A 17,359-nucleotide genomic window follows, 5' to 3' on the forward strand; every position below is an offset into this window, starting at 1 on the left:
AAATTCTTCAAAAACACATCAAGTCAATGAGTCTTATGTCACTTGGGCCACTTTTGAAAGTTATAACCTTTGTTCCTAGATGTATGACCTTGCATTTGGCCACATTAAAAAAAAAAAAACATGTTGCTTGAATGAACTCAGCTTACCAAGCTATCTAGACCACTCTGTAAATTAACGTATTTTTATAATTATTTACCAATCTACCAATCTGTGTGTCACCTGCAAACTTTACAAGCAATGGTTTTATATTTTTCCAGATGGCTAAAAAATAGCAAATAGCTCCCCGGTTCGGACTGTATTCTATGCAGTATCCAATAGATGGTGATGCTGTATTACAAATATTTTAGTCTCCCCCTTTTTTTTAAGCCAGTTTTGTGGTGACATCGGGCCGAAAGTCAGCGGGGGCAGGTTTCGCGGTGACACTGGCGCCAGAAACCGGCGGGTTTTGCGATGACACCGGGCTAGAAGCCTGGGGTTACGGAGACGCCGGGCCGGAAGCCGGAGTGGGGAGGAGGGGGTTACGGAGACGCCGGGCCGGAAGTCGGGATAGGGGGAGGGGGTTGCAGTGACGCCGGGCCGGAAGCCGGGGTGGGGAGGAGGGGGTTACGGAGACGCCGGGCCGGAAGCCGGGGTGGGGAGGAGGGGGTTACGGAGACGCCGGGCCGGAAGTCGGGATAGGGGGAGGGGGTTGCAGTGACGCCGGGCCGGAAGCCGGAGTGGGGGGGAGGGGGTTACGGAGACGCCAGGCCGGAAGCCGGAGTGGGGGGAAGGGGGTTGCAGTGACGCCGGGCCGGAAGCCGGGGTGGGGAGGAGGGGGTTACGGAGACGCCAGGCCGGAAGCCGGAGTGGGGGGGAGGGGGTTGCAGTGACGCCGGGCCGGAAGTCGGCAAGGACACGAGGTGGCAGCGGTTGCGTGTGGGGCGGTCCGCCATGGCGTTGCCGTTGCTGGGGGAGCTCTGGGATGAGCTGCCCGTGGAGAAGCGGATCTTCTGCTCCGTGCTGCTCTTCTCCTGGGCTGTGTACCTGTGGGAAGCCTTCCTGGCGCGTCGGCAGGTGCGGGAAGGGCTCCGGGTCGGAGCACAGGGCGGCTGGCGCAGGGCACAGCGGGCGGTGAAGTCCCTCTGCGGCCGCCCAGAGCACCGGCCGCGTCTGTCCGCCTCGTGCCCTGCCGAGTGGGAAGCGCAGGGGCCGAGAAGGTGGCGGCGATTCTGGAGGGGGAAACGGGGAGCACACAGAGCTCCTGGCGCGGGAAATCAGGAGAAGCCCGTAAAGCTCCTAGCATGTGGTGGAAGGTGGGAAGGGGGGGGACCCGGAGCTCTAACAATTACCTTTCCCCAATATGATACTAAAGCGCTGGCTTATGGCATTATTTAGGCCTTGCCTGCATGCATGGTACTTCTAGTGAAGTCAATGGGATTGGTGGGCAGAATTTGATCCTCTGCCTAGATTCTGCTCAGTCATCACCATGGCTCTCCATGTCATGCTCTGTGAGACAGAGCATTCCTGGGATCTTCATAAACCGTTTTTGAACATATTTTAAAATAAGAGAAATAAATAGACAAGCAACTCCAATGTCAGCTTCTTGTCTCTGAAATAATAAATCATTCCGGCTTTACATTTGTCATTTGACAGGGTTTTGAGAACAACAATTATTCTATAGATTCTGTTGCATGTAGCTTTGATACATAAAGAATCACACAAATCTAGTACTGGATATTGTTTCATCTTTACTGAAATTAGAATAACAAATCTAATACAGAATTTTATTAGAACATAAGAATGACCATACTGGGTCAGACCAGTGGTCTGTCTAACCCAGTATGCTGTCTTCTGACAGTGGCCAGAGCCAGATGCTTCAGAGGGAGGGTACAGAACAGGGCAATATGTCGAGTGATCCATCCTCTGTTGTCCAGTCCCAGATTCTGGCAGTCAGAGGTAGGGATGCCCAGAGCATGGGGTTGCATCCCTGAACATTTTCACTAATAGCTATTGCTAGATCTTATCTAATGCTATTTTTTTACCCCAGTTGTACTTTTGGCCTTTACAGTGTGCCCTGGTAACAAGTTCCACAGGTTGACTGTGTTGTGTGAAGAAGTACTTATGTTTGTTTTAAACCTGTGGGATATTAATTTTGTAGGGTGACACCCCCTCCCTTGGTTTGTGTGTTATGTTAAATAACACTTCCTCATTCACTTTCTGTACACCACTCATGATTTTATCCCTCTGCAGTCATCTTTTTTCCAATCTGAACAATCCCAATCTTTTAAATTTTTCCTCTCCCGTCTCTGTAGTTTTTCTAATTCTAATGTATCTTTTTTTGAGAGGGGTGACCACAACTGCATGCAGTATTCAAAGTACGGGTGTACCATGGTTTTGTAGAGTGGCATTATGATATTTTCTCATTATCTGTCTCTTTCCTATTTCTAACATTCTGTTTGCTTTTTTGGCAATATGCAGTAGCATATTGAGCAGATGTTTTCAGGAAACTATCCACAATGATTCCAAGATCTCTGTTGAGTGGTAACAGCTAATTTAGACCCAATCATTTTGTATCTATAGTGCCCACTCAATTTTGTAAGATGCCTTTGTAATCCCTTGCAGTCTGCTTTGGACTTAACTATCTTAAGTAATTTTGAATTGTCTTCAAACTTTGCCCCCTCACTGTTTACCCCTTTTTCCAGATCATTTACGAATACATGAGTCCCAGTACAGATCCTTGGGGGACTCCTCTATTTACCTCTCTCCTGTGTGAAAATTGACCATTTATTCCTACCGTTTGTTTCCTATATTTTAACAAGTTACTGATCCATGAGAGGACCTTCCCTCTTATCCCATGACTGGTTACTTGCTTCAGAGCCTTTGGTGAGGGATCTTGTCAAAGGCTTTCTGAAAGTTCAAGTCACCCTAGTCCACATGTTTGTTGACCCCCCTCAGAGAATTCTAATAGATTGGTGAGACATGATATCCCTTTACAAAAGCCATTTTGACTCTTCTACACCGTCTTAATATTAATATGTCTTTCTCTCTTTCAGAGGAAGGTATATAGAACAACAACACATGTCCCATGGGAATTAGGACAGATCATGGATTCGGAAACCTTTGAAAAATCTCGTTTGTATCAACTGGACAAAAGTACTTTCAGTTTTTGGTCGGGCCTGTATTCGGAGCTAGAGGGCACTGTAAGTACCCTAGCTACTCTATAATTTATACAATACTTTTTATTCAATCTGAATGTAAAATACTTTACATTTAATCCTTCAAATATAACTCCAGGGTCAATGCTGTGGCATGCCTTATAAGCCTCATAGTGTGTGTGCAGGCTTTAGTAAGGTTTCTAGCTTTGGGTTATGTCATCACTGCCAAAAAAGTGAGTTTTTACACCAAGATTGCTATCTCATTGTCAAAAAACTTATTTAGTCAGTGCGAACATAGCAGTACATTACTTCTCTATGTTAACAAGAAAGTCATTGTACTGACACAGAGCCCTGTGTATCTGCTTCCGATCCACATCCTGCAGAAATGATCCATGGATATCCGCATCAGTGGATGAAGATAACTGCAGACATAAAATGGATATCAGGGGATTTGCAGGGCTTTAGATATAAAATTTGGATCTGCCTCCATCCGCAATCTACAAAAATGGTCTGCAAATATCCACAGATACAAAGTGGATATCTACGGACTTAAGTAAATTGCCCTGGGTAGTTTCCTTGCTAGGACAGCATGCAGACAAGTGCCACATTCATCTGGTAGTAATTCATCATCAGCAGAACTTGTAAGCCTGCTAGACTTGGAGATCTTACGTTATGATTTTGCATTGTTCCTCTTTTCTTTTCCTGGGCAGTATGTGTGCATTTGTATTGATTATTTTTCCTTTAAAAAAATACACCAAAAAAACCTAGAAAATATAATGCGAAAGTTTAAATCTGCAGCCATAGTTCTGTCCCCTTGTGTGGATGCATTATTTAAGTCTTCAATTACATGATCTATTTCTTAAGTGTATATAGAAAACACTGTAAATTTTCATACGGGTAGCAATTTGTAGTATTCTCTGCCAGTGTTCCTTCTAATTTTTCCCACCCATGTGCGGAATGAATTTTGTTATGTGCACCAATATGGAGGTGATGTGTCCCACATCACCTTCATATTGGTGCACATAACAAAATTGATGTGGTGGGGGTAGGGCCGAGGGGTTCAGAGTGTGGGAGGGGGCTCAGGGCTGGGGCAGAGGGTTGGGGTCCAGGAGTGTGAGGGCTCTGGCTGGGGGTGTGGGCTCTGGGGTGGGGCTGGGGATGAGGGACTTTGGGTGTAGGAGGGTGCTCCTGGGCTGTGGTCAGGAGAGAGGACTACCCCCAGTTCTCTCTCTCCCCGCAGCATCCCCTGGGCTAGGGGAAAGGTGCCTCTCCTTGTTGCAGCAGCTCTGGTGCTGGGGCTTCAGGATAGGCGCCCCTTCTCTGGCCCCAGCAAGTCCAGCTGGGGCTAGGTTTGGGCTGGGAGAGGGGCACCTGGATCTGCGCCGCCCCAGCTGTGCCTGGGGCGGGGCTGGGCCACGCCTGAGGCCACGCCACCGCAGCTGGGTCCGGGCTGCAGCAGAGTTGGGGACCGGGCTAGGTTGGGGTTGGGGGAGGGGCGCCCCTCCTCTGGCTGGTCCCTGGCCATGGCAGGTCCCCGAGCGGATTCCCTGAGTGCCTGTGTGGTGCTAAATAGGTTGCTGCGCGGCCATGCAGCTTACCCCAAATTTGACCCAGCAAGGTCGATTTTAGCGCTATTCCCCTTGCTGGGGAGGAGCACTGAAGTCGATTTTAAGAGCCCTTTAAGTCGACAGAACGGGGTTGGTTGTGTGGATGCATTCATTTTAAAATGGATCTAACACGGCTAAAGTCAACCTGTAGTGTAAACCAGGGCTAATGGAAAAATGTGAGGCTGTCGCACTGCATTAAATCAGTGAGAATGTGTGGAAGGCAGAGCTCACAGCTCTTCAGCTGAGCAGTGCCCCGAATCAGGGGTGCTCAGCTGGGGCCTGCCATTCACAGACTGTGAATCCCACTGGTCAGAGGCATGCCGGTGTGTCCGACCTTCCCCAATCCTCAGAAGTAACATCCCAGAAGAAACATGATGGTCATGAGCCCACCTAAGGGCTGTTGGCATGTTCAGTCTTCCCTCATGCTTGGAATTGTGAGCCCCCACAAGAGGGACACTTATAGCTCTAGCAATCTGCCTGCCTGCTATCAACTTCTTCAAGTGTTTGCTCGTGTGCATTCCATGCTAGGTGTGTGCGTGCCATGTGCACAGTTGCTGGAGATTTTTCCCTCAGTGGTATCCATTGGGCCGGCTCTAGCACTCTCTGGAGTCGCATGCAAAGAGTGCTGCTGGCCTCATGCCCTCTCAGTTCCTTCTTACCACCCAGGACAGTTGCTGGAACAGCCCCTCTTGCTGTAGCAAGGCTTCTTTCCCAGTGATTTGGACTTTCTCTGTACATATTCTCTGAGCTGCTCTGAATCAGCACCGAGAACCTCAATATCCATGCGGAGTGCTCCCCCATACTGCTCTCCATTCCTGGTGCAGAGGAGGAGACATAAACAACACACCAAGAAAGGGCGTTCTCCAGGGCAGAGGAGGGACAAGCAAGGAGCGACTAGCATAGTGAGACCCATAGTGAGCATAGGGCCACTCGTCCTCCCCGAGTCTCTGATGGCGCTGCCAACTGTGCCTAGAGTGCTGAGTCCGGTATGGGACTGGCCACCGACTTTCGGGAGCAGCCGTGGGATCAGGCGTCTGCTGGTTCCTTCAATTCCAGAGGCTTTCCAAGTGGCAAAGTACCTGCTGTCACTCCCGATCCTGCTGGCTCCTGAAGGACCCTCGTCAGCCAAGGCAACCGGGGACAGAAAGGAGCAAGGGTTGACAAGCTCCTTGTGGCACCATCCAGAGGCAAGCTCCTCCATGGTCCCGATAGGCCACTGGCCTGACCCCAGTTCCTCAGCATGCCTGGAGACAGAAGCGGGTACTGCGCTGCTATGGTCTCCAGGGGAAGAACCTTCTTCTGAGTCTGAAGGGGAATACTTGGCTGCACTCAAAAGCTACTGGTACACAGTCTACATGCCAGACTTTGGTACCAGCCCTCCTGCTGGCGCGTGGCCACTGGCTAATACAGTGGCAGTATTGGAATCCTTCAGGGTTTCCCCTGGTACTGGGCCCCCCTTCCCAATGCTCATACTGAGAGGTGTCAGAAAGGTGAGCTACTCTCTCTTCCTGTCTGACATTGGACCCTGATTTCAGTACCGACCCCGGTAAATGGCCCCAATGGATGTGGTGGAGGAGTAGGAGGGAGCCCCTCCTCTGGCACATGCCGCCTCCTTGTCATCCCCGGCGAGGCAGTTGCAGGCCCTAGTAACCCACTCCTGCAGGATGACTTCAGGGCCCACCAGGAGTTCCTGAAAAGGGTCATTGCAAATTTAGGCCTGGAAGTTGAGGAGCTTAAGGAATCAGCACACAGCCTGATCAGCATCCTGGCTGCAGCTGCTCCCTCCAGAGTGGCCTTGCCTGTTAACGAAGCGGTCGATGGGCTCCATCAGAACACTGTGGCAGTCTTCTTCTCTGCCCCCCACCTCAAAAAGGTCAGAAAAGAAATACTATGTCCCAGCCACTGGGTTTGAGTACCTTTACTCATCCCCCTTGCCGCCCACCGGGATCTCTGGTACTGTTGGCGGCGAATGAGCGGGACAGACGGGCAGTCGAGTGCTACCCACAAAAATAGAGTCCAAGAGACTGGACCTGTTTGGATGTATGGTTTCGACAAGCGATCTCTAGTTACATATCTCCAACCAGAAGGCCCTGCAGCGGAGGTACAATTTTAATCTGTGGGACTCATTGACCAAATTTAAGGAGACTCTGCCCTAGGAGTCAAGGCAGGAGTTGTTCACAGCCATCCTAGAGGAGGGCTAGACTGTGTCCAGGACTTCCCTCCAGGCGGCTTGATATGTGGCTGATCAGCAATCATGTGGCCTCCCTCTTGAAGTGCAGCAGTCCGTCCAGGACCTCCCCTTTGAGGGCATCTCCCTGTTCTCTGAACAGACAGACTCAAAGTTTCACAGCCTCAAGGACTGGAGGGCCACTTTTCTCTCCTTGGGCCTTTATACACTTGCAGCTTCCAGGAAGCACTTTAGGCCCCAATAGCCTCTCAGGTTTGCAGTGTCTCCCAAGTAGGAGCCCTTCAAAAGAAAAGGAAAGGGTTATAAGTGGCGCCAACACCTCCCTCCTACCACAGCCTCCCAAACGGGCTCTCATAGATATCCCAGCAGGGCCAGGCAGGCCTTTTCAAGGTATGTCCGAGGGCGATATGCCAGTCTTGACTCCAGATCCATCTCCCCTTTTATTTTTGGACTGCCTGTCACCCTTCAACCCAGTGTGGTCAGATATAACGTCGGACTATTGGGTACTGAGTACAGTAATTGTCAGTTACGCTCTCCAGTTTTCATCCACCCCACCCTCCACCTCTGTCCGTCTTCAGGGACGATTCTCACAAGCTGCTTCTTGTCCAGGAGGTGCAAGCCCTCCTATATGTGGGGGTCGTAGAGGAGGTTCCTCAGGACTTGAGAGGAAAGGGGTTTTTACTCCCGATATTTCCTAATCCTGAAGGCTGGGAGCGAGGGAGAGGGGAAATCTACAACCTATCCTGGACCTGCGTCGCTTCAACAAATATTTCAAGAAAGTCAACAGAAGTCAATTCTAGTCCCAGTTCAGAGAATAGAGTTCTTTGGGGCAGTGCTCGACTTGACCCAGGCCAAAGCCTCCCTACCGGAAGCCCAATTCTGAGGTATCACACCTGATTTCCAAGGTCCCGATCCCCCCCAATAACGACCGCTCAGTTTTGCCTCAAACTATTTAGACACATGATGGCATGTACCTGCCTCGTGCAGTATGCAAGGTTGTGCCTCATACCTCTCCAGATATGGCTGGTATCAGTCTACTCCCCGAGCAGACACCACCTGGACTCTACTCACAATTCCGCCTCTGGGCGTGGTGGAGAGACCCAAGATCCATAATGGAAGTGGTACCCTTTGCTGCCCCTGAACTGTCGATAACCCTAGTCTTGGATGTGTCAGACCTGGGATGGGGAGCCCACCTTGTCAGTATCCTCTTCCAGAGGTAGGGGCCTCCCCAGGTGGACCTGTTTGCCACCAGACAGAACAGGAAATGCCATCAGTTCTGTTGGCTGCGCGGGCACAGCCTGGGTTTCCTCTCCAATGCCTTCCAGCTCTTATGGGCCAATCACTTACTGTACGCTTTCCCACCGATCAGCTTGGTTCATAAGGTCCTTCTAAACATCAAACAGGACAAGGCGAAGGTTATCCTGATAGCACCGGCGTGGCCATCCCAGCATTGGTTCGATATGCTTCTGAACCTCTCAGTGGCAGTGCCACTCGTGCTTCCACTCCTCCCGGACTTGATTTCACAAGACCATGGCTAACCTCACCTCGCCTTCCTGCATCTGACTGTATGGTGGTTGTGTGACTGAAGCCTGAGGAGCAGGCCTGCTCAGATCAGGTTCGACAGGTCTTGCTAGGTAGTAAAAAGCCTTCCTCCAGGCTGGCCAAGTGGAAACATTTCACTTGTTGGGTCTCTGAACGGAATCTTTCTCCATCCCAATCTTCTCTGTAGACTTTCTTGGACTACCTGCTCCACCTAAAGCATCAGGATCTGGCTCGCTCATCTATTAAGGTTCACTTGGCAGCCATCCACCCGTCTGTGAATGGCAGATCAGTGTTCTTCCACGAGATGATGGTCAAGTTTCTCAGGGGGCTGGAAAGACTTTACCCTTAGGTTAGTGAATCGACCCCCCCCCCCCCTTGCCATGGGTTTCACAGGGCCTCCCGTCAAGCCATTAGTATCATGTCCCATACTTCTGCTCTCTTGGAAGGTCGTCTTCCAGATAGCGATCATCTCAGCTAGAAAGGTCTCTGAGATTAAGCCTTATGTCAGAACTCCCTTATATGGTGCTCTTCAAGGACAAGGTCAAGCTGTGTCCCCATCCGGCCTTCCTACCAAAAGTGATGTCGCAATTCCACAACAACCAGGACATTTTTCTACCTGTCTTCTTTCCAAAACTTCACAAGACTACTGGGGAACATTGGATGTTAGGTGGGCCCTCACAATCTATATTGAGAGAACTAAGCCCTTCAGCAAGTCTACACAACTCTTTGTAACAGTAGTGGAAAGGATGAGAAGGGTACCTGTGTCATCCCAAAGAATCTCGTCCTGGATAACTGCCTGTATCCAAACTTGCTACAAACAGGCGAAAGTTCTGCCTCTGGCCATAGTGATCACTCATTCCACAAGAGCCCAGGCTTTCTAGGCAGCATTCATCACACGGGTACCAATCCAGGACATCTGCAGGGCTGCTACCTGGCTGTTGGTTCATATTTGTGCTTCCCGCTATGCCATCATCCAACAGGCCCGTGATGATGTCAGTTTCAGGAGAGCAGTATTGCAGTCAGCATGTCCATGAACTCCAAGTCCACCTCGAGGGGTACTGCTTGTGAATCACCTAGTATGGAATGGACATGAGCAAGCACTCAAAATAAAAAAAACAGTTACTAAGGCCTAGTCTTCACTTACCGGCTGGTCCGAAGGCATGCCATCGATGTTCTGGGATCGATTTATCGCGTCTGGTTAAGATGCGATAAATCGATCCTGGATCGATCCCGGAAGTGCTCACAATCGACGCCGGTACTCCAGCTCGCCGAGAGGAGTACGCGGCGTCGACGAGGGGAGACTTCCGGCCGCATCTGGACCGCGGTAAGTCCGGAGTAAGGTACTTCGAATTCAGCTACGTTATTAACGTAGCTGAATTTGCGTACCTTAGTCCGAAGTCCGGACTAAGTGTAGACCAGCCCTAACCTTTCCTAACTGTTGTTCTTCGAGATTTGCTGCTCGTGTCCATTCTAGAACTGACCCTCCTACCCCTCTGTCAGAATTACCGGCAAGAAGGAACGTGGCAAGGGGACGTAGGGCTGGGGGCACTCTTTATACCAGCGTATAACTGCATAACTCAAAGGCTGCTAGAGCTGGATCAACGGATACCTCTGAGGGAAAAATCTCTGGAAGAACAATAGTAATGAAAGGTTAGTAAATATTTTATCTTGTCTCAGCTTGCAGCTTGTTGCCATAGCTAATACGGCTCTGTGGTAGCATCTTTGCATCCACAAAGTCCAGAGCTGCAGTTCTGGTAAGTCCAACTTTGGGAATAACTGATTAGATGATAGTAGTGCTGAAAAGGATCTGGGGGTTAGAATGGATCACAAATTGAATATGAGTCAACAATGTGGTGCAATTGTGAAAAAGGCTGGTATCATTCTGGGGTGTATTAACAGGTGGGTGTAAGACATGGAAGGTGGTAGTTCTGCTCTAGCTGGCCTCCTCTGGAGTATTGTGTTGAGTTCTGGACACCACACTTGAGGAAAAATGTGGACAAATTGGAAAGAACCCGGAGGAGAGCAAGAAAAAAAAAAAAAAGGGAGGGATAGGTCAGTGGTTTGAGCATTGGCCTGCTAAACCCAGGGTTGTGAGTTCAATCCTAGTCTATAAGGTGCCACCGGACTCTTTGCTGCTTATAAAGAGGACTGTGATCAGTTGTTTTCCATGTCTCTTGAGGGTAGGATAAAAAGCAATTGGTTTAATCTGGAACAAAGGAGATTTAGGTTTGATATTAAGAAAATGTTTCTATTGATAAGGATAGTTAAGCTCTGGAATAAGCTTCCAAGGGATGTTATGGAATCCCCATCATTGAAGGTTTTTAAGAACAGGTTGGACAAACACCTGTCAGGGATGGTTTAGGTTTACTTGGTCCTGCTTCAGCACAGGAGACTAGGTTAGATGACTTTTTGAATTCCCTTCTAGACGTCCATTTCTATCGTTCTGAGATTTCCTTCTGTCAGTATTAGTGTGTTTTAAAGACCAGTGATTCATCTTGGGATCCCTCAGTATGTCTTGATCTTCATTAACAAGCTAGGATATGTACCTTTCTTTGACACTTTAGGGCAGACTTCTGTCCTTTAAGATACTTTCTTTGTTGCAGCAATCTCACAATGATGAGGGAGTGAGCTCATCTTTAATCATCCCTTCTCCACACCCTCTGTTCTTTCTAGAAAGTTTTTTTTATTAGCTTACTCTTTGTCCCCAAAGTGAACACCCAGTTCCATGTGAGTGAACCCATTGTTCTTCATCTGTCTGAACCCGGTACTCCCTTCGGACAATAGGCTGTGTTTTGTTAAGCGTGTTCTCAAGTTCGATCTTAATAATTCTCAGGAATTTAGAAAGTCAAAACCGCTGTCTCTGTTTGGAGGGTTTTGAAGGCTGCAGCTAATGCCAGTGTTGCTTTTTGTGCTTTAGGCTGCATTCTTGCAGCATATGACCAGGTTGGTGGGCTTGGCTTGGATTTATCAGGTGCTACTTGGCTAGAAAAGCTTCCTCTTTATGGGCAGTGAGCATTCATTTCCTAGGTATATAAGGTGGCAATCTGGTCGTCATCCTGCTTCTTGGGCCTCTTTGCTTCTCAGGCTGTCTTTTGGCTCTAGGGCCCTGCTAGCAACACGGTAAGGTAGGCCTCCTGCGACAACTGCTTGTTACATACACTGTCTGTCCAGTAATGCACTTTTGTTGGTGGGAGAAGTGAGAGGCATATGACAAAGGAACATTACTTACTGGCAATTCTGTTTGTCATAGTTTCTTCTTCTCCCCTCCTTCCTTCCCCCCCCCCCCCCCCCCCCTTACAAGGTGCTTGCCTGTTATTTATCTTGGTGTCTTACAGACTGACTTGGAAGTTAGACTAGAGGGAGGCTTTCTGGCTGAAACTCATGTAATCAAGATGGGGTTTCAGAACTCTTTGACTCCTTTCTTCCAATAGGTGAAACTACAGCACTGTCTGGCCATTAATCCTGTGTAGTAGAATGATAGAAGAGGAAAATGCAACTAACAGAATGTGATTTTAGGTTTTTTTTTCCTTTCATCTCGCTTTATTCATGCTCTTTTACCGAAGAGAGTTAGCAACTTGTCTTTATATTACCTTTAGTCAATAACTAGAATTCTGGGTGTTAGAGGCTCCAAAAGGTTAGAGGCAACTTGCAAGGGCAGAAACACAGTTTTTCTTGTGTCCTTTTGCCATCTTTTATGATATCTAAACTTCAGCCTGAAAGTTGTTTTACTTTAAAAAAACAAACAAACAAAACCTGCTTGTTTTTGTATATCAGAAATTAGGTTCTATCCAGGCTGGAAGATGCTCTGATGACTTGAAATCTAGTGCAAGGTGATATCACACTAGCTAAGGAAGTAAAAGTCAGACTACATCTCTACCCGGATATAACACGAATTCGGATATAACGCGATAAAGCAGTGCTCCGGAGGGACGGGGGGGGAGGGGCTGTGCACTCCGGCGGATCAAAGCAAGTTCGATATAACGTGGTTTCACCTATAACACGGTAAGATTTCTTTTTGGCTCCCGAGGACAGCATTATATCGGAGTAGAGGTGTATTTGAAAGTCTGTTTTTGTTTTTTATCAGCTATTTAACTTCACTGGTTGTCATTATGAATAAGGAAGCCTTGTTAAAGATGTACCCCCAAATCTTCAATTAAGGTAGTAGAGGCCACATTAAACATGCCCTGAGATGTCCCAGTATTTCCCAAGCAAAACCAAGGAAGGTCTGACTTGCTATTCCTGATATCTAAGGTTAAAGGGGGGTGGGTGGGGGCGGAGCTTTCAAGTGTTCTTTATATATTGTAAAGAAGCAAAAAGATGTTAAAAAAATTCCAGGTCACTTTTCAAAATTGGTCTTGTCTTTTCAGGCTTTTTTGCTCCATGATAGCACAGAATGAATTGAATCCATTGCATGTTTTTTGTTATAGTTGATTCTTCTCTGTGGAGGAATTCCTTTCCTTTGGAATGTATCTGGACAAATCTCTGGTCGTGCTGGTTTTGAACCAGAATACGAGGTAAGCATTTTTAACTGTTTGTGAAAATGATGGGTTTCTAAACTGTGTGTATAACAGAATTTATGGTAAAGCTCCCATTTAGTTTTATTGTACTGTAGAGTAAAAAAAGTTTATATATTTATAGTTAATTTTCTGATATGGTGAACTGGATGGTTCTGAGGACTGATGATAGTATATGAAGCCTTTTGTTACTAGATCACTAATTCAAATAAATATAAATTAATGGAGATATCCCATCTCCTAGAGCTGGAAGGGACCTTGAAAGGTCATCATGTCCAGCCCCCTGCCTTCACTAGCAGGACCAAGTACTGATTTTGCCCCAGATCCGTAAGTGGCGCCCTCAAGGATTGAATTCACAACCCTGGGTTTAGCAGGCCAATGCTCAAACCACTGAGCTATCCCTCCCCCACCTCCTCAATGAATTCGTGTTATTCTCAATGCTGGAAGCCCTGACAAGTAAGAAAAATTACTTACAGTGAATAATTTAAAATGGAAAGAAACTTTTTTTCCTTCTCCCTCATTGTATTGCCTTGGCAGATCCCCATGTAACCACCATAGAGGGGGTAAATTACCTTGCCTTACCTATCCCTCAGTTCTTTTCTGGTCATGGTAGTCCTGGATCCCAACCTTCTTTTTGCATGGTCTAAGGCTATTGCTACACTATGGGCACTATAGTGGTACAGCTGTAGGGTAGATGCTTTCTGTTGTTCCATAACTGTAGGTACTCCACCTCCTCGAGTGATGGTAGTAGCTCTGTCTGCACAGGTAGGTTGGCATAGCTAGGGCACTTGGGGTGTTGTTTTTCCCCCACACACCCTGAGCACCATAGTTATGTCAACCTAACTTTTAGGTGTAGACCAGGCCTTAATTTTTACTGCTAAAATTAAACACTATGTAAAACTTTATCTTTTGTTGAATAGTTTTTAGTATAAAAACTGATCCAAACCCATAGAAGTCAATGGGAAGACTCCCGTTGATTTCTGTAGACTCTGGATAAAGCCCATAGTTAAGATTTGTTTTTGTAGCATTTAGGATTTATCAGTCAGAATTTGCTGCTATGGTAGACAGAGTGTGCAGAATAGGAGAAGAGACTTTCCTCTTGCTGTTCAAGTAGGTCACGTTCAAACCAGCAATGCAACTTCAGCATTTTGTTTAGAAACATTTTAAGCTACAGTCCTACAATCAAGAGAGAAGGCCATATTGGATAAGAAACTTACCTGGTTTAGAGGGGAATTAAAACAGACAAAAAACAAATGGAAGAAAAGAGAAGTTGATAGTAATGAACATAAATCAGAAGCTAGGAATTGGAAAAAATTGATGAGGGAAGCAAAGTGACACTAGGATGAGACTACCTACTATGGCATTTAGCCGATCTGTCACTGCAGCAAATGTCTACAATGACTGATGATGGTACATTAGATGGGGAGGGCTCTGAATTACTACAGAAACTTCTTTCCCGTATGTCTGGCTGTGGGTCTTGCCCATGTTCTTAGGGTCCAATTGATCTCCATATTTGGGGTCGGGAAGGAATTTTCCCCCTGTTCAGGTGGTAGAGACCCTGGGGTTTTTCACCTTCCTCCAGAGCATGGGGCATGGGTCACTTGAAGGTTTAACCTAGTGTAAATTGTGGGCTCTCTGTTACTTGAATTCTTTAGTTCATGATTTGAGGACTTCAGTAACTCAGCCAGAGGTTAGGAGTCTATTATAGGAATGGGTGGGTGAGATTCTGTGACCTGCAATGTGCAGGAGGTCAGATTAGATGATCATGATGATTCTGAACTTAGAGCAGAGGGGCCGGGGCCATGACCACCCCACTCTTTAACAAAAGAAACCACCTTGGTGGCCAAGGGCGGGTAGTGCCGGATTCGCTCTGCTCCAGAGAGGCACTGCATTCTCTTCCTCCTCCTCATCAGCCCCATATCACCTGGGGCTGCTCCGCCGCCTACCTGCATCTCATGGGCGGACTCCCTGTATGGCTGCAGCTCACAGCCTGGCTCCGAAAGCAGCAGACGCGTCCCAGTCCAGGCAGAGGACGCCCAACTCAGACTGAGCGTGGGTGCGGATGCCCACTGCAGTGTTGAGGGGGGGAGGGGAGTCCATGGGTACAGTTTGGGGGGCAGCAGGGGGTCACTGGCTCCCCAAACAGAGGCAAGGTGTGGTGTGTGGGGGGTGCACGCTGAGTCACTGCCACTGCTCCCCTCCTCCCCCCATTTTTGTGAGCACGGAGCTGCTCTGCCTGAGGGAAAAGGGGGCTCTGTCCGTCTCACCCTGTGTCTTCCTCCTCTTCTGCATGTTCCTGGCTCACTCAGTTCCTCTCCCCAGCATCCACTTTGCTGCCTCTTGCAAGGGTGGGGGGAGTGGGGAAGGGATAAGGCGCGGGGCGGGGGGGGGGGGAGTGAAGGGGCTGGGAGGGGATGGAGCAGGGAGGGGGAAACTCAAAGCTATTAGGGGAAATCTTCCTGGCAATGTGATCTCTGCCTTAGGCTGTGGAATAGTCTCCTTTGGGACTTTTAAAAGGAGACTGGACAAAACATACCGTAAGGATCAGCCCTGCATTGGTGGCAGGAGAGACTGAGCCGGGATGATCACAGAGGGCTTTTTTTCCTGTAACTTCTATAATTCCATCCCACTATTCAGGGAGTACAAATTCTGGTACTAAAGGCCTGGGTGCCTGGATCCCATTGCACTGGGATTGTGAATTAATACCTTGATATGCAACTCCTACTGGGCCAGTAGTGCAGATCCTGCTGCTAGTAAAGCTGTTTGCAAGTGCCCTTGTGTTTAGCTGAACCCTTACACTCAGGGATTGAGTGCATCCCCACTATACTGAGAGCATGCACTGTGACACTGCTATCTTGCTGTGTGGATCCCAGTGTGCTTCTACTGTGAATTTTTGACATGCTGCTACATTAATCTCATTGTGCTGGTAGTACTAGTTCTCTGGTGTAATGATGACATTATGCTAGGAATATGAATCCTGAAAATAGTGCTCTGGTGTAATGGTCACTCTGGGCTGTTAATGTGAATCCTCCATTTTTGTATGCAGTATTGTTGTAGCTCTTCTTCTGTTGATGAGAGAGACAAGCTTCTGAGCTTATGCAGAACTCTTCTTCAGATCTGTAAGCTCAAAAGCTTGTCTCTCTCACCAATGGAAGCTGGTCCAATAAAATATATTACATCACCCACCTTGTCTCTCTAATATGAATCCTGTCATGGCCCTTTTGGATGCACCCTAACATACTGAGAGCATGAATCTTGGCCACTAGAGGAGGAGTGTAAATCTTGATGCCAGAAGCCTGCTGTGTAGAGCTCACGCCACTCTGAGCCTGGGAGTTTTAATTTTGGCATGTGTATCCTGATGCCAATCCATGAAGGCAGTGGAGTTTGGAAATAAGGTGAACACAGGGCTAATCTTATGGTTGGGCACTGTGGTCAGGGGGGGCGCTGTGATCAAGAGGCAAGGAGAGGGTTGGGCTTGGGGTGCAAAGTCATGGAAGGGAACTCAGGGCAATGGGGGGAGGCAGTGGGGCCCAGGAGTGATAGGGGAGGGATTCCTCTGCCACTTTGACCTTAGGGCCCCCCCCCCCCCCCCCCCCCCCCACTTTTACAAAGGTTCAGGCACCTTGCCTTAAAGTCAATGAAGCTAATGGATGACATCAAGAAGGCTGAGGTATTTAATGCCTGTTTTGCTTCAGTCTTCACTAAAAAGGTAAATTGAAACCAGATACATAACACAATTAATATTAACTACCAGGGGAAGAAATGTAAGCCAAAAATATGGAAAGAACAGGTTAAAGAATATTTAGATAAGTGAAAAGTGCTCAAGTCAGCAGGGCCTGATGAAATTCACCCTAGTGTACTTATGGAACTAGCTGAAGCTATATCAGAACTGTTAAACTAAGAACTTTTAAACTAAGAGATGGGGGATTGCTGCAGCGGAGCACGTGGACAGAGACTTCTCTTAGAGGAGAGTCTATTGATAGAGATTCTCTAGGTTCTAGTCAGGAGGAGAGGCGAAAGAGGATAAAGTATGGGCCAAATTAGACGAGAAACATTCACATAATAAAGAATCTGACACATCAGAAAAGGGCAGACAAATAAACAGTTACAGGTTTTTAAAGTGCTTGTACACAAATGCTAGAAGTCTAAATAATAAGATGGGTGAACTAGAGTGCCTTGTGTTAAAGGAGGATATTGATATAATAGGCATCACAGAAACCTGGTGGAGTGGGGACAATCAATGGGACACAATTATTCTGGGGTACAAAATATATCGGAAGGACAGAACAGGTACTGCGGGGGGGAGTGGCACTATATGTGAAAGAAAATGTAGAATCAAATGAAGTAAAAATCTTAAATGAATCCACATGTTCA

General features: G+C 47.7%; 1 protein-coding gene across 2 annotated transcripts in view; it reads left to right on the top strand.

Annotated features, from left to right (window-relative positions):
* The first annotated feature begins 862 nt into the window (after positions 1–862).
* ZMPSTE24 (zinc metallopeptidase STE24) overlaps positions 863–17,359 on the top strand; it is a 99,821-nt gene continuing 83,324 nt past the window's right edge. Inside the window, exons 1-3 of one of the 2 annotated variants that reach the window (XR_008443094.1) lie at positions 863–1,053; positions 3,033–3,179; positions 12,899–12,985. Coding sequence is in view for 1 of the 2 variants with exons in the window: in XM_054011790.1 (XP_053867765.1) it covers positions 931–1,053; positions 3,033–3,179; positions 12,899–12,985 (357 nt within the window). In the remaining variant the exon portion in view is untranslated. The remainder of the gene's footprint in view (positions 1,054–3,032; positions 3,180–12,898; positions 12,986–17,359) is intronic. The other variant, XM_054011790.1, reaches the window with a different exon arrangement.

This window comes from Malaclemys terrapin, chromosome 22, assembly GCF_027887155.1.
Source record: "Malaclemys terrapin pileata isolate rMalTer1 chromosome 22, rMalTer1.hap1, whole genome shotgun sequence".
Classification (NCBI taxonomy): Eukaryota; Metazoa; Chordata; order Testudines; family Emydidae; genus Malaclemys; species Malaclemys terrapin.